The sequence below is a fragment of the Oncorhynchus kisutch genome, linkage group LG17, assembly GCF_002021735.2.
Source record: "Oncorhynchus kisutch isolate 150728-3 linkage group LG17, Okis_V2, whole genome shotgun sequence".
NCBI lineage: Eukaryota > Metazoa > Chordata > Actinopteri > Salmoniformes > Salmonidae > Oncorhynchus > Oncorhynchus kisutch.
This window is the reverse complement of record NC_034190.2, coordinates 72011829-72036824: the sequence shown is the minus strand read 5'-3', so window position 1 is coordinate 72036824 and position 24996 is coordinate 72011829. Positions and strand designations below refer to the sequence as shown.

Sequence of the window (24996 nt, the reverse complement as noted above, 5' to 3'; positions counted from 1 at the left end):
TAGCCTGAGTCAATCGGAGGCCTTGAAATACATCCACAGGTTCACCTATCTTCAAACTCAATGCCTCTTTGCTTGACATCATGGGAAAATCAAAAGAAATCAGCCAAGACCTCAGAAAAAAAATGTAGACCTCCACAAGTCTGGTTCATTCTTGGGAGCAATTTCCAAATGCCTGAAGGTACCACGTTCATCTGTACAAACAATAGTACGCAAGCATAAACACCATGGGACCGCGCGGCCGTTATACCACTCAGGAAGGAGATGCGTTCTGTCTCAGAGATGAACATGCTTTGGTGCGAAAAGTGCAAATCAATCCCAGCACACCAGCAAAGGACCTTGTGAAGATGCTGGAGGAAACAGGTACAAAAGTATCTATATCCACAGTAAAACGAGTCCTATATCAACATAACCTGAAAGGCCGGTCAGCAAGGAAGAAGCCACTGCTCCAAACCCACCATTAAAAAAGCCAGACTACTGTTTTCAACTGCACATCGGGACAAAGATCGTACTTTTGGAGAAATGTCCTCTGGTCTGATGAAACAAAAATGGAACTGTTTGGCCATAATGACCATCGTTATGTTTGGAGGAAAAAGGGGGATGCTTGCAAGCCGAAGAACACCATCCCAAACGTGAAACACGAGGGTGGTAGCATCATGTTGTGGGGGTGCTTTGATGCAGGAGGGACTGGTGCACTTCACAAAATAGATGGCATCATGAGAAAGGAAAATTATGTGGATATATTGAAGCAACATCTCAATATTTCAGTCAGGAAGTTAAAGCTTGGTTGCAAATGGGTCTTCCAAATGGACATGGACCCAAAGCATACTTCCAAAGTTGTGGCAAAATGGCTTAAAGACAACAAAGTCAAGGTATTGGAGTGGCCATCACAAATCCCTGACCTCAATCCCATAGAAAATTTGTGGGCAGAACTGAAAAAGCGTGCGCAAGCAAGAAGGCCTACAAACCTGACTCAGTTACTCCAGCTCTGTCAGACGGAATAGGCCAAAATTCACCCAACTTATAGGAAGCTTGTGGAAAGCTACCCGAAACGTTTGACCCAAGTTAAACAATTTAAAGGCAATGCTACCAAATACTAATTGAGTGTATGTAAACTTCTGACCCACTAGGAATGTGATGAAAGAAATAAAAGCTGAAATAAATAATTCTCCCCTCCCTATTATTCTGACATTTCACATTCTTAAAATAAAGTGGTGATCCTAACTGACCTAAAATGGAATTGTTATGTTTTTATGAATTTTTAGGATTAAATGTCAGGAATTGTGAAAAACTGAGTTTAAATGTATTTGGCTAAGGTGTATGTAAACTTCCGACTTCAACTGTATAACCATAATACACTACTGCCTGCCGTAGATTATCCATGTATGTATAGATTTCTCTTTCCCCAACATGAGACCTTCATACCCAGCCAGTCTATTAGTCCAGTCAATAATATGCCCATTGATCTTTTATTTATTTATTTTTTACCTTTATTTTACTAGGCAAGTCAGTTAAGAACAAATTCTTATTTTCAATGACGGCCTAGGAACAGTGGGTTAACTGCCTGTTCAGGGGCAGAACAACATATTTGTACCTTGTCAGCAGGGGATTTGAACTTGCAACCTTTCGGTTACTAGTCCAACGCTCTAACCACTAGGCTACCCTGCCACCCCATGATCAATGACAGTGTGGTAGGCAAGTGAATTACATGGGGATCACAAAATTGCACACATGTTCAGTCACATAAGCACAATGTAATGTAATTACAGTCCTATAGTGATCACATCCATGCAGGATCATTTGATCACTCTGTCTTTCCACCTTTTCTGTAGCATCATAAAGAGGTGTATGTTTTCACAGTAAACCTAAAATGGCTGAAACAGTGGTCAGTATGATATTCCCTGACCCATTAGTGTTACACTGGGTTGACGTCGTGGTTCTGGTTGAGGTTGTGGTTGTGCATGGCCTGGTTGCGGTGGTGTCGGTGCAGGTGGATGGAGTTAGTCTCGGGCAGGTCAATGGGTTCGAAAGCGTTGGATACGGCGGGCATGAGCTGGCGGAAGATGCTGACACTGCCATGCCAGAAGGTGGGCTGGGGAAGGCGGCCTGCGGGTGTCCAGGTATGGGTGGAGGGGTCGTAGGCCTCCACCATGTCAGACAGCTCAAATGTGTTGTCATAGCCACCAGACACGAAGAGACGACCACCCAGGACTGCCACACTGCCTCCTACATGGACCTGAAGAATGAAACAGTACAAATGTTGATATAAATACTATTGTAAAGGCAGAGGGAAAAATGTGGCAGGCCATAACATTAGTACCTCCTGTGTGTCACATACCTGTGTCATGGGGCTGATCTTGTCCCATTCATTCTTCTGAGGGTTGTAGATGTCGACCTCTGCCGAGTCATCCCTAGAAAGCAAGAATCCAGAGTGAGAAATGTCACTGCTGCCCTGTGGCTCAGTTTGTAGAGCATGGGGCTTGCAATGCCAGGGTCGTAGAATCTATTCCCACAGGGGACAATTATGAAACAAACTGAGACAGCCTATATGGAGGAAGTCAGAGACCTGGCAGTGTGGTGCCAGGATAACAACCTCTCCCTCAATGTGAGCAAGACAAAGGAGCTGATCGTGGACTATTGGAAAAGGAGGGCCGAACAGAACCCCATTATCATCAACGGGGCTGTAGTAGAGTCTGTCGAGTTTCAAGTTCCTTCGTGTCCACATCACCAACAAACTATCATGGTCCAAACACACCAAGACAGTTGTGAAGAAAGCACGACAACACCTTTTCCCCCTCAGACTGAAAAGATTTGTCATGGGTCCCCAGATCCTCAAAGTTATACTGCTGCACCATCGAGAGCATCACTGGTTACATCACTGCCTGGTATGGCAACTGCTCGGAATCCGACCATAAGGCGCTACAGAGGGTAGTGTGTACGGCCCAATACATCACTGGGGCCAAGCTTCCTGCCATCCAGGACCTATATACAGTGAGGGAAAAAAGTATTTGTTCCCCTGCTGATTTTGTACATTTGCCCACTAACAAAGAAATGATCCGTCTATAATTTTAATGGTAGGTTTATTTGAACAGTAAGAGACAGAATAACAACACAAAAATCCAGATAAACGCATGTCAAAAATGTTATAAATTGATTTGCATTTTAATGAGGGAAATAAGTATTTGACCCCCTCTCAATCAGAAAGATTTCTGGCTCCCAGGTGTCTTTTATACAGGTAATGAGCTGTTGGTTACCTGTATAAAATACACCTGTCCACAGAAGCAATCAATCAGTCCGATTCCAAACTCTCCACCATGGCCAAGACCAAAGAGCTCTCCAAGGATGTCAGGGACAAGATTGTAGACCTACACAAGGCTGTAATGGGCTACAAGACCATCGCCAAACAGCTTGGTGAGAAGGTGACAACAGCTGGTGCGATTATGCGCAAATGGAAGAAACACAAAATAACTGTCAATCTCCCTCGGCCTGGGGCTCCATGCAAGATCTCGCCTCGTGGAGTTGCATGGTCATGAGAATGGTGAGGAATCAGCCCAGAACTACACGTGAGTATCTTGTCAATGATCTCAAGGCAGCTGGGACCATTGTCACCTAGAAAACAATTGGTAACACACTACGCCGTGAAGGACTGAAATCCTGCAGCGCCCGCAAGGTCCCCCTGCTTAAGAAAGCACATATACATGCCCGTCTGAAGTTTGCCAATGAACATCTGAATGATTTAGAGGACAACTGGGTGAAAATGTTGTGGTCAGATGAGACCAAAATGGAGCTCTTTGGCATCAACTCAACTCGCCGTGTTAGGAGGAGGAGGAATGCTGCCTATGACCCCAAGAACACCATCCCCACCGTCAAACATGGAGGTGGAAACATTATTCCTTGGGGGTGTTTTTCTGCTGAGGGGACAGGACAACTTCACCGCATCAAAGGGACGATGGACGGGGCCTGGACCGTCAAATCCTGGGTGAGAACCTCCTTCCTTGAAAATGGGTCGTGGATAGGTATTCCAGCATGGCAATGACCCAAAACACACGGCCAAGGCAACAAAGGAGTGGCTCAAGAAGAAGCACATAAAGGTCCTGGAGTGGCCTAGCCAGTCTCCAGACCTTAATACCATAGATAATCTGTGGACGGAGCTGAAGGTTCGAGATGCCAAACGTCAGCCTCGAAACCTAAATGACTTGGAGAAGATCTGCAAAGAGGAGTGGGACAAAATCCCTCCTGAGATGTGTGCAAACCTGGTGGCCAACTACAAGAAACGTCTGACCTCTGTGATTTCCAACAGGGGTTTTGCCACCAAGTACTAAGTCATGTTTTGCAGAGGGGTCAAATACTTATTTCCCGCATTAAAATGCAAATCAATTTATAACATTTTTGACATGCATTTTTCAGGATTTTTTTGTTATTCTGTCTCTCACTGTTCAAATAAACCTACCATTAAAACTATAGACTGATAATTTCTTTGTCAGTGGGCAAACGTACAAAATCACCTGGGGATCAAATCGTTTTTTCCCTCACTGTACTAGGCGGTGTCAGAGGAAGGCCCAAAAAATTGTCAGACTCCAGCCACCCAAGTCAGACTTCTCTCCTACTGCACGGCAAGCGGTACAAAAGGCTTCGGTACCGCTTAACAAGTATTCAAATGACCACCCGGACTAATTACATTGACACCCCCACCCTCCCTTGTTTTTACACTGCTGCTACTCGCTGTTTATTATCTATGCATAGTCACTTTACCCAAACCTACATGTACAAACTAACCTATACTAACCTGTACTCCCGCACATTCCCGGTACCCCCTGTATATAGCCTCATTATTGTTATGTAATTTTGTTACTTTTTCTTTGTTACTTTATTTAGTAAATATTTTCTTAACTCTTTCTTGAATTGCTTTGTTGTTTATGGGCTTGTAAGTAAGCATTTCACGGTTGTATTCGACACGTGACAAATAACATTTGATTTGATGCATTCAATCAGTGTTGTCGTACTCGAGACCAGTCTCGAGACCACATATTAAGTGTCTTGGTCTTGATACATTTTTACTCGGTCTCGGACAATGAGGACTTGTAATTTACTCCTGAGACCGGCCAAGACCAGTGGAGGAAAAAACTCATTATCAGCCCCTGTTCAGTCAGCACATGATTCCGCTTTGCCAGGCCAGATATCCACACCCCTTTCATTACACATTTTTATATCTTATAGACTATTAAAACCTGGGCTTTCTACTTTACTCGCAACATTACTGTCCTTTACTTTTGTTGAAACATATCCTAAAACCTTGTCACGCTCTTTGGAATTTCTTTGCTCCCTTAGAAGAGGAGACGGGGAAATTATTTGAGAGTTGTGCACTCGCCTAGGGTAGGCCGGGGGAAATTGTAACATTTAGAATTTTTATCTTATTTAGAGACTATGGTTAGTGAAAATTTGTAGTAGCTCTCTATTTTCCCTTAGAATAAAATGTTCAATGTTCTGAATGGCTAAAGAATCCATAAGTTCTTCTGAAATATTGACACAGAAATACTGTACATTTTGGGCTCTTATTACTGTGGTCTTAAATTGGAATGGCATTGTTCTGGTCCCAGTCTTGACTGTCTCGCCCCGTCCCGGTCTTGACTCTGTTTTGTCTTGGTCTTGACTCGGACTCGATTTGTCTTGGTCTTGATTTGGTCTCGTGTCTCAAACACAACATTGCACTCAATACTGTAAGTCGCTCCGTATAAGAGTGTCTGCTAAATGACTAAAGGTAAAACCATATACCATTCATGCTCCCCTTCTGTTTAACAGCTACAGCTGTCCTTAACATTAGGACAGAAAGATTGACCTCTATGTACTTCCACATTATTTAGCAAGTTTCTATCTCATCCAACCTTTATAAAGTTGATCCCATTTAGATTTAAAATCATTTTCAAATACTTTTTCAGTGTCCCACATTCCTGTCCATATTCTCCTCACCTGACAAAGTAGATGAGCCCATTGAGGGTGACAGTCTTGGGAGCGAAAGACCACGGTGGCAGCTCGCCACAGTTGACCAGGGTCCAGCGGTTGGTGTCCACATCGTAACACTGTATGGCCATGTTGTCCTCCCCTGTTGTGGTCATGGAGCCGATGGCGTAGAGACGCCCCTTACAGGTGGTGGTGGAGCAGTTGTCCATAGAGTGCAGCATGGCGGGCAGGGCCTCCCAGCAGTCCAGCGCGTGGTCGTAGCGCTCCGTGCTGTCTGGCGCCACCACATACAGCTGACCTCTGAGGACACAGGAACTGTGGTACTCCCGGGCTTTGAGCATTGGCGACACCTCGGTCCACTCGTTAACGCTGGAGTTGTAGCGCCACACGCCATCATAGAGACGTGAACCGTCAGATCCTCCTAGGGTGCAAAGGACAGGAGAGAGGTGTGTTTGAGATGGAAGAGATCCACAAACGACATGCTGTTCTTCACATGTGGTCAGGTTACAGCTAAGGGGTGCTAATTGAAAACCCATGCATCACCCTTGGGTGTTCTAGCACAGAGGAAATCACCAATAGGTCAGACATGAGATCTGGGTATAAGCTTTATGTGGAAGAATACTTGCCACATTTTATATGCTGAATAACTTGGCAGCTGAATAATGTATCTTCATTTCAATACTTCTTTCAGTTTCCTCGACATGTGTTGTACTCATTCTATGACTGTTTAGCAGCTGTAGCTTCACCTTGTATGTTTAATGAATATAAGGATGTTGAATCAACCTGTCACCTTTCATAACACTAGCCCATTTCCCAACCATGTGCTCTGTGCTGCAGCCACCTGCTGTAAGGTATGAGAGCACTGCTAATGATTTATGACCCCCATCACTGTCCTGACAGAATTACAGGTAGAGTGTGAGGGCCTGAGATGTTTTCTCAATGGAAACACTCTTCCTGATCCGGAAAGCCATTCGCTGATGATGATGGCCTCTTTGAGAGACCTAGTTTCAAGTACTAATTAAAAGAGGTGATCATTGCTTGATTGAGCTAGCCTGGCTTAATTAATGAACCAATAGGATCGTCCTAAAACGGTCAAAACTGACCATCTCCAGGCGGGTTCAAATACACACTCAAAGTATATAAAATATTTCAAATAGTATTTGAACCCATGTCTGTGTCTCAGTGAGCCCACCAACTACTGCTGCAGTCTTGGCAGGACACCATGTTCCTCCCACCTAGCTAGCTTACCTCAACGCTCCTCCCTCTCATATAGCCAGAGTGGCTGGCTGTGGTTTATTTAAACTCTTACTGACTGCCTGCTATTTCATAAGATTCACTGACTTGAAAGCTGCAGAGCATTCTGGTAACAGTGACTAAGACATCACACAGCAACTGTAACCACTTATGTAAACTGCTGTCCGTTGTATATAAACACATCACACTGATGTAGATTGTGTTTTAAACATATAGCCTAACCTGCAGTATAAAGAAAGATTTTATGCTGCTATATCCAGTGAAATTCAATACATTTTTATACCTTTTCACATTTATAAACTACCAATTACCCTTTATTAATCCAATATAAAATATGCCTTGATAGTTATGTGTTACCAAACAACATAAATAGTGTGTACAAGAGTGTATAACGAGCATTGTCCACCTACCTGTGACATACATATCATTGCCCAGGGCGGCCATACTGTAGCCCCCTCCCAGGTGATCGGGGAACTCGGCCAGGTAGCGCCACTGTCCAGTCTGAGGGTTATAACAGTCCACAGTGACCAGCTCGTCACAGTCCTGGTCACAGCCGCCCACCACCACCAGGATCTCAGCCAGGCCGGTGGAGGGCCGCGGCCGCATGCGTTGGCAGGGTCTGTCATGCCGGTCATATTCACACGACTGGAAGCTCCGGGCCTCGCTCACCATCCTCAGGCAGGAGGGGGAGAGGTAAACCAGGGGGTCGCTTTCCACGTGGGCGAGTAGATAGAACCGACGTACAAAGGGTAGTCTGACCTGCTCCAGCAGCGTGGGCCAGTAGTGGAGCCGCCTCTGTAAGTCTGCTTTAACCCAGCGCACCGCGATCTGATAGACCGTCTCCTCCTTGTCCACACACAGCGCATCGTCCGACACGAACTCCAGCAGCCGTTTCCAGGGCAACCGCTTAAAGTCCTTGCCTTTGGCGAGGTCCACAATGTTCTTGAGGACGAAGCGGCGGGCGCTGACGGCCAAGTCATGGCAGGCGTAGGCCTCTGCAAAGTCCTGGATCTCCAGGCAGTTGGAGACGTCTAATCTCTGCTCCAAGAAGGCACAGCAGGCCTCTTTAACGGAGGGGAACTGGAACAGGTCGGCCGTCTTCAGCAGGAGGTCTACATTATCCTGGGTGACTGTGACTCGGCCTGTATAACAGAAGTCCACCAGCAGGCCCAGTAGTTCAGCAGACACCTCGTGAAGGACCACACGGTCCATGGCGCTCTCTCTCAGCGTCCCGGCGAACATGGCCCTGAAGTAGGTGCTGGCTGCGGCCAACACAGTCCGGTGGCAATGGAACTCGCGGCCCTCGGCGCAGAGCGTGACGTCAAAGAACTTGCGCTCTGCGCGGAGTTCGTGGATCCCCCGGAGCAGGTTAAAGGCGTGGGCCGTGTCAAAGAAGGGCAGTGTGGATGGCTGTATCTGCATGACTGGCTTCTCAGACATCACTTCTCTCTCCATCACTCCTCCCTCCATCGCTTTTGTCTGGATCTCTCGAAGAGGTTGTACTTAGAAGACAGGGTTCATCTGAAAACAGAAACACCATTATAATTTCTGTTACAATCACTTCTAAATGGGTTCAGGTTCACTGATTCACAAACACTATACCACACAATCTAAATATGAAGCCTACAAACCAAAATAACAACAACTAAATGAGCAACACTGTGTAGGTATTCAACAGAGTTAGCATAAGAATTAGCAAGTTCAGCTACTTACAGAAACATCTGGTATTTTCAATACAAATAACAACCAGCTGAATTACAGTAAAGCCAATGGTGAGGATCCCCTAACTGAAGAGCCCTACTGGGCGTAATAGGTGGTAAAACAACACAATAAACAAACAGTAGCCTGCCTTCTAGAAAGTAAGACTGTACATTGCACAGCTCCAGTGACTGAGCAGCTCCCTGTCCATGTTTAAGAAAGAGAGCTTGCCTGTGCTGTGGGTCTAAATATACTTTGACAGGCAGTGTCCATTTCCATTTCCTCTCTTCTCATATACCTGTCTGCCTACCGTACATCCTCCTATCTGCCCCCATGAGGTAGTCGTCAAACTAGAGCCTGCCTGCCTGCCTCTAGCCTGCTCACAGTCACTCTCAGACTCAAACACTGCACTCATAATACCCACAAATCAGCTTCCTAAAAACAACTGACAAACTAAATCAACCAACTGTTTTAATCAGGCCACACAAGAAATACCTCTACTTGATGAAGAGAAAGTCTTAGTTATTTGACAACTGGTTTAACACTATAAATCACTGCGTCATGTCACAATATAATGAGAGCTCCCTGGTTTCTCACTGAAGAGTTATTACCAGCTGCTGTAATAAGGCCATACACAGAGAATTACCCCATCTTGACGAGCAGAGTCTCACAGTTTCTCAATGTTACAATGTGTTAGGAGCTGATTTAAAAACTGTCAGCGTGTGTCATGACTCTTGCGAGGCTAATTTAAAGAGAACTCCTGGGTTTCTCACTAAAAGCCATTTATTTTCAAAGGCTGCCATAGACTTGAATTAGCTGATTTTGATCAGTGTTATTCTACAGGTTATGACATTGGGGCACTTCAACAACAACCAGTCATCTGAAGGGCAAGTAAAAACTTTGGGATTGCTACATGCAGGGCTTGACTTTGACTGAAATAGGTGCTGGTACTCGTGTTGGGTGCCGGTACTGTTTATATTTAGGTGAAGGAGTTCCACAATATGTTTGAGCTAATATTCTATAAGAGGAACAGGAGCTTAAGCAGTAGAACATATGTGTTCCGGTGAGCTCCAGCCCAACATAATTCCAGGTGGGATTACGGGATACTCGTGTCTTCTTAAAATATACAGGTATGTTTCATGAAGGGCAAGGCAGCCATCTATCTCCTGGCCTTCTACGGCAGAAAAAACAACAAGCTGACGAGCATTGAGTCTCAGCCTAGTACATAGCTCACATTCCACACCAGGATTAAACAATGGAGTCAGCCGTTGGTAGGTCAACAGAGCCCTGTGAGCGATGAGCCAACTCCCACCAATGACAGCACAGGGATCAGGATCAGCTAGATTCAGCCGCGGGATGTTTTTTAAATGTATTTTTTGCTTTTGAGCGGATGATCAGGGCTCCAGAACATACACTGACCAAAAATATAAACGCAACATGCAACAATTTCAAAGATTTTACCTAGTTACAGTTCATATAAGGAAATCAGTCAATTGAAATCAATTGATTAGGCTCAAATCTATGTATTTCACATCAGCAGGAGTACAGATATGCTTCTGTTTGTCACAGATACCTTTAAAAAAAAAGTTAGGTGGCGTGAATCAGAAAACCGGTCAGTATTTACTGTGACCACCATTTGCCTCATGCAGAACGGCACATCTCCTTCCCATAGATTTGATCAGGCTATTGATTGTGGCCTGTGGAACGTTGTCCCACTCCTCTTCAATGGCTGTGTGAAGTTGCGGGAACTGGAACACGCTATCGTACACGTTGATCCAGACAGAGCATCCTAAACAGATGGTAAACTACAGGACTGTTTTGCTAGCACAGACTGGAATATGTTCCGGGATTACACCACATCAGTCATTGGCTTCATCAATAAGTGCATTGATCACGTCGTCCCCACAGTGACCGTACGTACATACGCAATCCAGAAGCCATGGATTACAGGCAACATCCGCACTGAGCTAAAGGCTAGAGCTGCCGCTTTCAAGGGGCAGGACTCTAACCCAGAAGCTTATAAGAAATTCTGCTATGCCCTCCGACAAACCATCAAATAGGCAAAGTGTCAATACAGGACTAAGATTGAATCGTACTACTCCGGCTCTGACGCTCGTCGGATGTGGCAGGGCTTGCAAACCACAACAGACTATAAAGGGAAGCACAGCCGAGAGCTGCCCAGTGACACGAGCCTACCAAACGAGCTAAACTACTTCTATGCTCGCTTCGAGGCAAATAACACTGAAACATGCATGAGAGCACCAGCTGTTCCGGAAGACTGTGTGATCAACCCTCTCCACAGCCAATGTGAGTTAGACCTTTAAACAGGTCAACATTCACAAGGCCACAGGGCCAGACGGATTACCAGGACGTGTACTGCGAGGATGCGCTGACGAACTGGCAAGTTTCTTCACTGACATTTTCAACCTCTCCATGTCCAAGTCTGTAATATCAACATGTTTTAAGCAGACCACCATAGTCTCTGTGCCCAAGAACACTAAGGTAACATGCCTAAATGACTACCGACTCGTGGCACTCACGTCTGTAGCTATGACGTGTTTGAAAGGCTGGTCATGGGTCACATCAACGCCATTATCCCAGAAACCCTAGACCCACTCCAATTTGCATACCGCACTAACAGATCCACAGATGATGCAATCTCTATTGCACTCCACACTGCCCTTTCCCACCTGGACAAAAGGAACACCTATGTGAGAATGCTATTCATTGACTACAGCTCAGCGTTCAACACCATAGTGCCCTCAAAGCTCATCAATAAGCTAAGGACCCTGGGACTAAACACCTCCCTCTGCAACTGGATCCTGGACTTCTTAACGGGCCACTCCTAGGTGGTAAGGGTAGGTAACAACACATCTGCCTCGCTGATCCTCAACACAGGGGCCCCTCAGGGGTGTGTGCTCCGTCCCCTCCTGTTCACTCATGATTGCACGGCCAGGCACGACTCCAACACCATCATTAAGTTAGCCGATGACACAATAGTGGTAGGCCTGATCAACGACGAGACAGTCTATAGGGAGGAGGTCAAAGACCTGGTCATGTGGTGCCAGGACAACAACCTCTCCCTGAACATGATCAAGACAAAGGAGATGATTGTGGACTATAGGAAAAAAGAGGACTGAGCACTCCCCCACTCTCATCGACGGGGCTGTAGTGGAGCAGGTTGAGAGCTTCAGGTTCCTTGGAGTCCAGCCCCCCTTTTACACCGCTGCTACTCTGTTGTTATCATCTACGCATAGTCACTTTAATAACTCTACCTGCATGTACATATTACCTCAACTAACCGGTGCCCCCGCACATTGACTCTGTACCGGTATCCCCCCCTGTGTATCATATCGCTATTGTTATTTTACTGCTGCTCTTTAATTACTTGTTACTTTTATTTCTTATTCTTACTCATATATTTGTTTAACTGCATTGTTGGTTAGGGGCTCGTAAGTACTCATTTCACTGTATTGTCAACCTGTTGTATTTGGCGCATGAGACTAATCAAATTTGATTTGATTTGAAACATGCTGAATGGGTGACATGTCTAGTATGCAGGCCAGGGACATTTTCAGCTTCCAGGAATTGTGTACAGAGCAAACCTGGCACCATCCCTATGATAAAGCACGGTGGTGGCAGCATCATACTGTGGGGATGTTTTTCAGCAGCAGAACCTGGGAGACTAGTCGGGGTCAAGGAAAAGATGAACGGAGCAAAGTACAGAGAGATCTATGATGAAAACCTCCAGAGCGCTCAGGACTTCAAACTAGGGTGAAGGTTCACCTTCTAACAGGACAACGACCCTAAGCACACAGCCAAGCCAACGCAGTAGTGGCTTCGGGACAAGCCTCTGAATGTCCTTGAGTGGCCCAGCCAGAGCCCGGACTTGAGCCCGATCGAACATCCCTGGAGAGACCTGAAAATAGCTGTGCAGCAATGCTCCCCATCCAACCTGAGAGGATCTGCAGAGAAAAATGGGAGAAACTCCCCAAATACAGTTGGGCCAAGCTTTTATTATTATATATTTTTTTTAATGTAACCTTTAACTAGGCAAGTCAGTTAAGAACAAATTCTTATTTACAATGACGGCCTACCAAAAGGCAAAAGGCCTCCTGCGGGGACAGGGGGTTAAAAAAAATGTATAAAATATAAATATAGCACAAACACATCACGCAACAGAGACAACACAACACTACATAAAAAAAGACCTAAGACAACAACATAGCAAGGCAGCAACACATGACAACACAGCATGGTAGCAACACAACATTACAACTGAATAGCTCCCGCGATATGCAACTTTTCAAGGAAGTCAGGAACAATACACTCAGACAGTTAGGAAAGCTAAGGCTAGCTTTTTCAAGCAGAAATTTGCTTCCTGTAGCACTAATTCCCAAAAACTTTGGAACACTGTAAAGTACATGGAGAATAAGAGCACCTCCTCCCAGCTGCCCACTGCACTGAGGATAGGGAACACTGTCAATACTGATAAATCTACAATAATCGATCATTTCAAAAATGATTTTTCCACAGCTGGTCATGCTTTCCACCTGGCTACCCCTACCTGGCCAACATCTCAGCACCCCCTGCAGCAACCCCCCCCCCCCCCCCCCCCCGTGCTTCTCCCCTACCCAAATCCAGACAGCTGATGTTCTGAAAGAACTGCAAAATCTGGATCCCTACAAATCAGCTGGGCCCTCTCTTTCTAAAATGATCTGCCAAAATTTTGCAGCCCCTATTACTAGCCTTCAACCTCTCTTTCGTATCGTCTGAGATCCCCAAAGATTGGAAAGCTGCCACGGTCATCCCGCTCTTCAAAGGGGGAGACACTCTAGACCCAAACTGTTATAGACCTATATTCATCCTGACCTGCCTTTTTAAAATCTTTGATAGCCAAGTTAATAAACAGATCACTGACCATTTCGAATCCCACCTTACCTTCTCCACTATGCAATCTGGTTTCCCAGCTGGTCAGGGGTGCACCTCAGCATCGCTCAAGGTCCTAAACGATATCATAACCGCCATCGATAAAATACTTTCTTTCGACTCTGTCAACCACCGCATTCTTATCGGCAGACTCAATAGCCTTGGCTTCTCAAATGACTGCCTCGCCCGGTTCACCAACTACTTATCAGATAGAGTTCAGTGTGTCAAATCGGAGGGCCTGTTGTCCGGATCTCTGGCAGTCTCTATGGGGGTGCCACAGGGTTCAATTCTCGGTTTGACTCTTTTTTCTGTCTATATCAGTGATGTTGCTCTTGCTGCTGGTGATTCTCTGATCCACCTCTACGCAGACGACACCATTCTGTATACATCTAGCCCTTCTTTGGACACTGTGCTAACAAACCTCCAAACGAGCCTCAACGTCATACAACACTCCTTACCTCCAACTGCTTTTAAATGCTAGTAAAACTAAGTGCATGCTCTTCAACCAATTGCTGCCCGCACCCTCCCGCCTGACTAGCATGACTACTCTGGACGGTTCTGGACAACTACAAATACCTAGGTGTCTGGTTAGACTGTAAACTCTCCTTCCAGACTCACATTAAGCATCTCCAATCCAAAATTAAATCTAGAATCGGCCTCCTATTTCGCAACAAAGCCTCCTTCACTCATGCCGCCAAACATACCCTCGTAAAACTGACTATCCTACCGATCCTTGACTTCGGCGATGTAATTTACAAAATAGCCTCCAACACGCTACTCAGCAAACTGGATGTAGTCTATCACAGTGCCATCCGTTTTATCACCAAAGCCCCATATACTACCCACCACTGCGACCTGTATGCTCTCACTGGCTCCAGGTCAACTATAAGTCTTTGCTTGGTAAAGCCCCGTCACCATAGCAACACCCACCCGTAGCACGCACTCCAGCAGGTGTATTGTACTGGTCATCCCCAAAGCCAACACCGCCTTTTCTTCCATGCTGCCAATGACTGGAACGAAATGCACAAATCACTGAAGCTGGAGTCTTATATCTCCCAACATTACTTTAATCATCAGCTGTCAGAGCAGCTTACCGGTCATTGTACCTGTACACAGCCAATCTGTAAATAGCACACCCAACTACCTCATCCTCATATTATCACTTACCCTCTTGCTCTTTTGCACGCCAGTATCTCTACTTCCACATTCATCATCTGCACATCTATCACTCCAGTATCAATGCTAAATTGTAATTATTTTCGCTTCTAGGGCCTATTTATTGCCTACCTCCCTACTCTTCTACATTTGCACACACTGTACATAGATTTTTTTTTTAAATGTATTATTGACTGTATGTTTGTTTATGTGCAACTCTGTTGTTGTTTTTGTCGCACTGCTTTACTTTATCTTGGCCAGGTCGCAATTGTAAATGAGAACTTGTTCTCAACTGGCCTACCTGGTTAAATAAAGGTGAAACAAAAATAAATAAAATAAACAACATGGTAGCAACACAACATGGTACAAACACAAAACATGGTACAAACATTATTGTGCACAGACAACAGCATAAAAGGCAAGAAGGTAGAGACAACAATACATCACACAAAGCAACCACAACTGTCAGTAAGAGTGTCCATGATTGAGTCTTTGAATGAAGAGATTGAGAAAAAAAAATCCAGTTTGAATATGTTGTTGCAGCTCGTTCCAGTCGCTAGTTGCAGTGCACTGAAAAGAGGAGCGACCCAGGGATGTATGTGCTTTGGGGACCTTTAACAGAATGTGACTGGCAGAACGGGTGTTGTATGTGGAGGATGAGGGCTGCAGTAGATATCTCAGATAGGGGGGAGTGAAGCCTAAGAGGGATTTATAAATAAGCATTAACCAGTGGGTTTTGCGACGGGTATACAGAGATGACCAGTTTACAGAGGAGTATAGAGTGCAGTGATGTGACCTATAAGGAGCATTGGTGGCAAATCTGATAGCCGCTCGAGAGTACCCTTACCTGCCGATCTATAAATAACGTCTCCATAATCTAGCATGGGTAGGATGGTCATCTGAATCAGGGTTAGTTTGGCAGCTGGGGTAAAAGAGGAGTGATTACGATAGAGGAAACCAAGTCTAGATTTAACTTCAGCCTGCAGCTTTGATATGTGTTGAGAGAAGGACAATGTACCGTCTAGCCATACTCCCAAGTACTTGTATGAGGTGACTACCTCAAGCTTTAAACCCTCAGAAGTAGTAATCACACCTGTGGGGAGAGGGGCATTCTTCTTACCAAACCACATGACCTTTGTTTTGGAGATGTTCAGAACAAGGTTAAGGGTAGAGAAAGCTTGTTGGACACTAAGAAAACTTTGTTGTAGAGCGTTTAACACCAAATCCGGGGAGGGGCCAGCTGAGTATAAGACTATCATCTGCATATAAATGGATGAGAGAGCTTCCTACTGCCTGAGCTATGTCGTTGATGTAAATTGAAAAGAGCTTGGGGCCTAGGATCGAGCCTTGGGGTACTCCCTTGGTGGCAGGCAGTGCCTGAGACAGCAGATTTTCTGGCTTTATGCACTGCACTCTTTGAGATAGGTACTTAGCAAACCAGGCCAAATACCCCTCAGAGACACCTAAACTTAGCCGACCCACAAGAATGGAATGGTCTACCGTATCAAAAGCTTCGGCCAAGTCAATAAAGATAACAGCACAATATTGCTTAGTATCAAGGGCAATGGTGGCATCATTGAGGACCTTTGTTGCAGTGATATGACAGTTAATATCAGCTTGATCTCCCCCTTTTAAATAAAGGACGAACCGTGGCTGCCTTCAAAGCAATGGGAACCTCCACAGAAAGGAGAGACAGGATAAAACAGTTGGAGAGCTTGGCGATGATAGGGGCAGCAACCTTAAAGAAAAAAGGGTCTAAACCATTTGACCCAGAAGTTTTTTGGGGGTCAAGTTTTTTAAATATATATATATATATATATATATTTTTTTTTAAACATTTTACCCCGTTTTCTCCCCCATTTCGTGGTATCCAATTGTTTTTAGTAGCTACTATCTTGTCTCATCGCTACAACTCCCGTATGGGCTCGGGAGAGACGAAGGTTGAAAGTCATGCGTCCTCCGATACACAACCCTACCAAGCCGTACTGCTTCTTAACATAGCGCGCATCCAACCCGCATCCAACCCTGCACTAGCTCTCTGCAGTTTCACCAGATGTTGGCCTGGTGGGACGTTCGCGTCTCACCTACCCTAGAGAGGTTAAAGAGCTCAGCCATGTGCTTCTTGTCAGTAACAACCACATCCTCAACATTAAGGGACATGGGCAGCTGTGAAGAGGGGGGTTTATTCTTCAACCGTTTTCCAGAACTTCTTGGGATTAGACCCACAGAGATAACTAACTAACTTTGGCCTTCCGGATAGCCTGAGTGCACTTCTTTCTCATTTCCCTGAACAAGAGCAAGTCAGACTGAGTATGCGTGTGCCGAGCATTTCGCCAAATGCAATTCTTGAGCTGGAGTAACTCTGCAAGATCATGGTCGAACCAGGGGCTGAACCTGTTTTTATTTCTCATTTATTTATGGGGGTGTGTTTGTTAACAATAACACTGAAGATATAAAAAAAGAAGGTCCAAGCGTCTTCGACAGAGGGGGATCAAGCTGATTCTATACCATTTTGCAGAGGCCAGTTCATGAAGGAAGGCTTGCTCATAATTTTTTTTTTGCAAGCGTTAATGACAAATCAGGACAGTTCGTTTCACTGAGCAGTCATTACGAACACAGGCTGTAAAACAGTGATCACAAAGGTCATTACAGAAAACACCAGACTGATACCTATCAGGATTATTTGTGAAGATAACATTGAGGAGAGGAGCCTTTTCTGGGTGTTTGGAGTCATACCTTGTGGGACTGGTAATAATCTGAGAAAGTTTAAGGGAGTCACATTGCTTTAGGACCTGTCAGGTGGTTTGAGCATGTCCCGGTTTAGGTCACCTAGCAGGACAAATTCAGACTTAGTGTAAGGGGCCAGGAGAGAGCTTAGGGCAGGTAGGGGTCATACCCAAGAAGATTAGAGGCTGTAATTGCTTCCTAAGGTGCTTCAACAAAGTACTGAGTAAAAGGACTGAATACTTATGTAAATGTGATATTTGCTGTTATTTTTTTAATTATACATTTCCAAACATTTCTAAAAAACGTTTTTTTGCTTTGTCATTATGGGGTATTATGTGTAGATTGATGAAACAATTTCATCAATTTTAGAATAAGGCTGTAACATAACAAAATGTCGAAATAGTCAAGGGGTCTGAATACTTTCCAAATGCACTGAAACTTGGGGGGCCAAATAAACCACCTGGAGTTTAACTTCACAGCTGTTCTATACTCCTGGGTGAGTGATTGTCAGGTTAAAAGGGATTATTGCATTTCCTTGCAGAATGTTCTGGTTGATCAATTCTACATAAGTTTATGTGTTAATTCATATGGTACAGTATTATTATACAAACTAACTACTATAGTGCCTTTCTGGTTGTAAATTAAATTGGATAATATCAATCCACACTACTTGTCCTTCTTGCCCACGTCTTGTGTGCAAGTCAGTATGATACCCTACTCTGTAACTGTAGATGACAAGAACTGTCAAAAAACTAACATATTTGTTAGAACTAGATCAGTGGGTCACAACATAAAGAGTAGGTAAGTGATTCCCAAAGACCCGAGAGGGGTATTGAGCAACTTATGGGTCGTGTGTTTACCAACCTAAAATAGCAGAGAGAAAGCGAATGCCTCACTCAGAGGGAGAGAGCGAGCAGAGTTGGGTGGACAAACTGGAGAGGAATACAGAGAGTAGTGTGACCATCAGGCACCATGTGACTAGAACTTACCCACCAACAGAAAGCATATTATGTATATTAGAATGCAGACTGATGCATGCCACTACCCTCACCACATTTCAGTACAGTAGTTGCCTGTGTGACTGGCCCAGGAACTAGGAACTTGACTCATGCCCTATAGTTAGGGAGTATGGCCTCCTTGGAGAAACCCCTTAAGATAGGGCTAACATGGTCAGTCATAGATCTTAATAAACAGCCAGTCATCATCTAACAAGTTTCTGGACTATTTACAGCAGTCTTGGGTGGAAATGAGGAATGGCTGATGATGAGCTAAGCTTGGTAATAATGGTAATATATGAGTTGCTAGGTATAATTTCCTTCTAAATACACTATTTGACATAATTTTATGTAGGGTTGACAGTAGAGGAAAATGTCACCACTTGGTTTGTCTAGAGGATAAAAGAACAAGGCCTCACTTTCAGCCTGAAAGTCTTCTTTAGGTTATTTTTAAAATACGGCTGAAGCTACAGGATGTAAATGTAAACAAAACGTTTTTTAAGTCCTCAAATGATATGAAAAGCTCCCAGAGAAGAAGGCTAGATTGTTCTTCATGAACGTGTAGCCTACAGCCAAAATATGAATTATGCTATTAAGTGTGGTTTCAGAAAGTTCTCAAATCCAGCTATGGAATGTTTATTTGGAAGCTAAGCCTATTCTGTGTACATGGATGGAGAAAATCAAAACCAGACGGAACCGTTTTGCTTAGAGCAGGTCCTTCTACTAGACTATTCAGCCAAAACAACAACATCTGTTGACCCCTGCTGATAGGACATGGTAAACACCAACTTAGCAACACCATTTATCTAATTACTCTCGGTTCAAAACCAAAACCATGGCTCCATAAAGTGCCTAGTCACCACTCAAAATGAGCTTCCACAGACACAAAGACCCATTAAAAAGAAAGAACAGTGATTAAAAACCCAGGATGCATTCTAAAAAGCCTGATGTCTAGTTTAATGCCGATGTGCAAAACCGATGTCTAAGCTGACGTGCATACCTATATAACGTAGGTACATGATGTAATGACGCCATGTAAAATGTTGCGCTACACGTGCAACACAGCATTCCTAACCTAGCCCACAATGTCTGCTGTGTGGATCGAGCAGTCAACAAGTCGAGCAGTCATTTGAAAGAGTAAGAACATTTTAGTGAGACAACTCAAAGGTCGAAATACATTAATGCCAAGATAATGGAATTCATTGACCTTGACAATCAACCGTTCTCTGTAGTGGGTGATGTTGGCTTTCACCGACTGGTCGAGCACGGTATACATTACCAAGTGTACTATTTTTCAGATGTTGCCTTACTGGAGTTACCCAGTAACACAGTAATAGCGTCACTGCTATTAGCTTCACGACATACATACTATTGAACGCCATTTGGGTCTTTGCATGTCAATTTGACGCATCAAATAACACTATTTAACCCGTTAAATACGTTTTTCATTTCACACGTCAATTACACAGTTCTGTTATAGAATGTTGTATGTTCTGAATTTGCATGTGCAAGCCAAGCGCCACCACTACTATCAGTAGCACTGTCAAGGTTGTACAAACAAGTCTGCACACAAACAAACAATGGCCAGGAACGATGTGTTTACAATACCGCGTTGGTAATAAAACATTATTTGTTCATCCTCAACTTCTGGGTACCTAGCTAGCACCAATTCAACCAGTCTGAAAACAATGACCAGCATAAACTGCAGTTATTTTCATTATTCTTAGCAATGATTTAGGAATCCTTGTGAATAGGCATTAGCTAGGTAGCCACGTGTTGTTCGCCTATTGAAATTGAACTTCAGTTCATGAAAATAAATAGCTAGCCAGCTACTTAACCCTGTTGCCCAAAGCTAACGTTATAAGCAGCCAGCTACCTTCATCTGGTTAGTAAGGCTCGATGTGACCGAGTTTTGCGTTGTGAAGCTAGCCACAATAAGGACTAGGCACAATAGTGGAATTTGCCGATTGCCTTCAAAATAAAAGTACCTATTTGAAAGCGATGCAGAAGGTTACATTTGGTGGAATCGTGCCATATTTAGACTAGATAATGTTAGACGAGGTTGGAATGTGAAGCAATGAAATGGGGTATCAGTCTACTCGGCGACACCCACAGAACACAACTGTGAAGAGTTTATGAAAATATTAGCGCTGTAGCTCTTATCGCGGGATTGTGACTGTGAAATCACCTCCCCAGTCAGCCTATTGTGTGTACTGACATTCATATTGCACTGTACAACTTTACCTAAGGATTGGAGATCAATGAAATGTGGTATCAGTCTACTCAATACCCAAAATAGTTTTTCCCAATGTCCTCCTCAGAGCTATCAGACTCCAAAACATCCACGCAGCATTGTTTTTCCTCAGGAATAGTGTTCAATACACATAGGTTGACAATAAATGTGTCTCAATTCACAGTTGTTTCAGATTCCTGCAATAAGAGCTACGACGCTAATGTTCTCTGGGTGTCACTGAATAGACTGATACCCCATGTCATTGATCCACAATCCATAGGTAAGGCTGTACAGTGAAATAAGTATGCCCCCGATGCAATTCTGAAGTATATCCAGTGGGATTTCAACAGATTTTTGTCAATGAACAGATTGTCTTTTGTTAATTTTATATAACAACATTCCAACCTCGTTTAGCATGGTCTATTCAATTATGGTATAATTCTATTATTTGTATTAATTTGCATCACTGTCAATTACATACTTTTCTTTTGAAGGCTAAACGCAAAGTCCACTATTGTAGCTATTCCTTATTGTGGCTAGCTTCACATAGATGGGTCCTGTCTTATAAATAAGGGTTATTTTAGATGATGACAACTAGCTATATAGTTAGCTCGCTAACTATAGCTACTGAAACAGATTATGTCGTTTTGCTATGTTTTTGGGGAAGAACATTGTTTGCATCCATGAGTTAACTATAGCTTTTTTTATGACCAGCACTGTAGATGCGCTAGACAACTTTACCAGCACCATAGCATACGTATCGATGAATCGTTGTGACATATGAAATACGAGTGATTGTGTAATCAATGTGTAATAACTACATAAAAAAATGTATGAACGCATTAAATTATTATGTGACGTGCAGTCATATTCAGGTCCTGATTGGTCAACAAGCTTATTTGACAACGTCAAATAGTGTTATTTGACACTATCTTTTTGACACGCAAAGACCCAAATAGCGTTCCATAGAAATCCTGGTTGAGAATGAAACGACTGAACAAATGAACAACGAAACAGCACAGCACAGCAAGTAAGTGAAAGAAATAGGTTTTGATTATGTTTTACTGGTAATGGGGACATACTAAATGCCAGAGGTGTGGACTCGAGTCACATGACTTGGACTCGAGTCACAAATATGATGACTTTCAACTCGACTTTGACTTTAACACCAATGACTCGTGACTTGACTTGGACTTGAGGCTTATGACTCGACCTGACTTGATACCCTCCCCAAGTCCAAATATTAAAAATGATGCTATTAAAAAAAGTGTGCAGCACATCAACTCTTCATTTAACAGATTACAGTTTGAATCAGACAGCAGCCAATCAAATTGTGCCAGCTGAGAAAAAGTTGGCAGTGGCAGTGCGGAGGAACGTCGGCAGGTGAATTCAGATGGAGCCCATGGAAAGATGATAACCAAAATTATTATTTTCGGATATAAAGACGACGCAGTATCAACAAAAAATGGATTGCAACTTGCAAAACATGCGCACAATTTCCAACTTTGTTCTACATTTGAAGCTGCACAAAGAACGGTAACTCGTGGCTAATATAGCCGACAGCTATATATTTTGTATTACTTTACTAGTGTATCATGTAGTCTAACGTAACATTAAATCAATGAGCCTCCACAGAGTCAGTCAGTGCGGGAACGTGATCATTGCACCCAAGATTGAGCTACAATTGGCTAGGCAGTTGGTACCCTAAATCCTGCCTGATGTTACGACCATTCCTAAAACCATTGACATACACTAGCCTAATGTAACCACACAGAGAGAGAGAGTGTGTGTGTGTTAAGGTTGGGCTATTGTGTACAAGCCTACATCGCCTGATTGTGCCCCATAGCGATCATCGATCACTATTGGGGGGGGGGGGGGGGGCGGGGGGGATATGGAAATATGTTTCTTTGGAAAGTAGTAAATATATAGATATTTTTAAAAGCATTCATGATTTGCGTAAATGTAATATACTAACTATTACTTTTGTTAAAAATATGAAATGGTATTACATTTGGTGAAGAGCTCATTATGACTTGTTTAGGACTCGAAACTCAAAGTTTAGAACTTGAGACTTGACTTGATACTTGACGGTCTTGACTTGAGATTTGAGTGCCAAGAATTGTGACTTGTAAAACAATGACTTGGTCCCACCTCTGGTAAATGCCAACAAAATAACTTTCTGGTCAGTGTGGTGCGTGTGTGTAACCTTTATTTAACTAGGCAAGTCAGTTAAGAACAAATTCTTATTTACAATGGCGGTCTACCCCGGCCAAACCCGAACGACGCTGGGCCAATTGTGCGCCGCCCTATGGGACTCCCAATCACGGCCTGGTGTGATACAGCCTGGATTCGAACCAGGGACTAGTGACACCTCTTGCACTGAGATGCAGTGCCTTAGACAGCTGCATCCATGTGTGTGTGTTAACTATTTAACTGTACTATAATGCTTAAAAGGCCACTAAAATGTTAAATATCGGTTATCAGTATCAGGTTTTTTTGCAAGGAAAATATTGGATATCGGTATCTGCCAAAAAGGTCATATCGGTGCCTCACTATCTCTTTTGCCAACTTTACGGTCGGCAGGTAGCCTGGTGATTAGAGCGTTGGACTTGTAACCAAAAGGTTGCAAGATCAAATCCCTGAGCTGACAAGAATCCCTTGCCCCAAGGCAGTTAACCCACTGTTCCTAGGCTGTCATTGAAAATAAGAATCTGTTCTTAACTGACTTGCCTACTAGTTAAATAAGGAAAAGATTAATACAATTAAAAAAATATTAGGCAAGACATCACAAATCTGGGACCAGGCTAATACTGCACCTGGTAGGCAAATAAATGTCCATGACAACACAGCTGCTACAGGGCCTGCATACCAGGGGCCATGAGAACCAACTGAGTGGAGTGAGCTAAAGCTCTGGGTTCTCCATAGCTGATCCCATGCAGCCTGGTTTGGCCATAAAAAGGCAGGCTAGTCAACCACTGGTCACATTCCATCTGGAGAGAAGAGGGACAGTTTGATCCCTGCATGTGGGGCTACTTAGATAAGAGTAACACCATTGGAGGTGGAGGACAAAGCCTGGTATGCTGACAGAAGGGCACATTGTCTTTGCTCACACCAACGTATAACTTGAATGTACTTTTCCATAACACCGATGGATAAGAACAACGTCCATAGTTAGGGACATATATCTACAACTAACTGTATGCATCTTCAACAAACATACATACTGCTTTCATTTCATTGTTTACGTTCTAGTCCACCAACCCAAATCCACTGTAAAACATAGTTGTGCCCATTGGCACTGTAATCGTTTGAATTTATGATAATGAAACAAGTTCACATAGCTACATTATCGTAAATACCATATTTTTGTTGTTGTCTGTCAGTACAGTAGGTCTATTCTTATTTAGACTCTGTTAATCATCAACAAGGAAAAATATTATGTATTGACGGGTGTGTCTAAGTAGAAACACGAGCATAAATATCTGGTAGAAACAAAGAGAATAACATGCAGAACTCAGGTATTATTTTATATCAGACATGCATACTGTCCAATCACAACTGTATATATCCTTTCCGCCGACGAAAAATCTTCGCAGACATAAAACAGGTCAATAATTAAGTAAATATACTTACCAAATGTAACGTATTCTAGTCAACGAACGGGTTATAGTTTAAACGCTTAAAAGTTGTTCACATTTCGTATCTGAAAATAGACGTTGATATTGCTTCTCTCCTCCAGTCATCTGCGTCATGATTCCGCGTCGTGTGAAGAATTGGTATAGCCTCTAAATGCTCCTCATTGGATACAATAGTTGACACAGTGTGACGTTCACAACTTTCAACGTGGTCTCAGATCATTTCGTATTATTCTGTAAGTAAATCGGTTTTTTAAAACTAGCAAGTCGGTTAAGAACAAATTCTTATTTTCAATGACGGCCTACTCCGACCAAACCCGACGACCTGGGCCAATTGTGCACTACCCTATGGGACTCCCAATCACAGCCAGATGTGATACAGCCTGGATCCGAACCAGGTTCCATAGGGAAGCCT

General features: G+C 43.7%; 1 protein-coding gene across 2 annotated transcripts; it reads right to left on the bottom strand.

Moving 5' to 3' along the window:
• Positions 1-1138: 1138 nt before the first annotated feature.
• LOC109908241 (kelch-like protein 21) lies at positions 1139-24717 on the bottom strand. Of its 2 annotated transcripts, none has more exons than XM_020506824.2 (5): positions 24580-24717; positions 7620-8730; positions 5965-6376; positions 2336-2408; positions 1139-2233 (listed from the first exon to the last, which is right to left on the bottom strand). In XM_020506824.2, the coding sequence occupies exons 2-5, from the start codon at positions 8677-8679 to the stop codon at positions 1913-1915; spliced, it is 1866 nt and encodes a 621-aa protein (XP_020362413.1). In that variant the 5' UTR covers positions 8680-8730; positions 24580-24717; the 3' UTR covers positions 1139-1912. The 2 variants fall into 2 exon arrangements, with proteins under 2 accessions (XP_020362413.1, XP_020362414.1); XM_020506825.2 differs by lacking the exon at positions 24580-24717 and adding an exon at positions 8923-9129.
• Between the last annotated feature and the right edge of the window lie 279 nt (positions 24718-24996).

What these genes read in the sequence shown, in the direction of transcription:
- LOC109908241 (XM_020506824.2), bottom strand. Translation starts at nt 8,679, where the DNA reads ATGGAGGGAGGAGTGATGGAGAGAGAAGTGATGTCTGAGAAGCCAGTC. An exon ending in CAATGATATGTATGTCACAG is followed by an intron (nt 6,377 to 7,619) that starts GTAGGTGGACAA and finishes TTTGCACCCTAG; the next exon opens with GAGGATCTGACGGTTCACGT. An exon ending in AGATCAGCCCCATGACACAG is followed by an intron (nt 2,234 to 2,335) that starts GTATGTGACACA and finishes TTCATTCTTCAG; the next exon opens with GTCCATGTAGGAGGCAGTGT.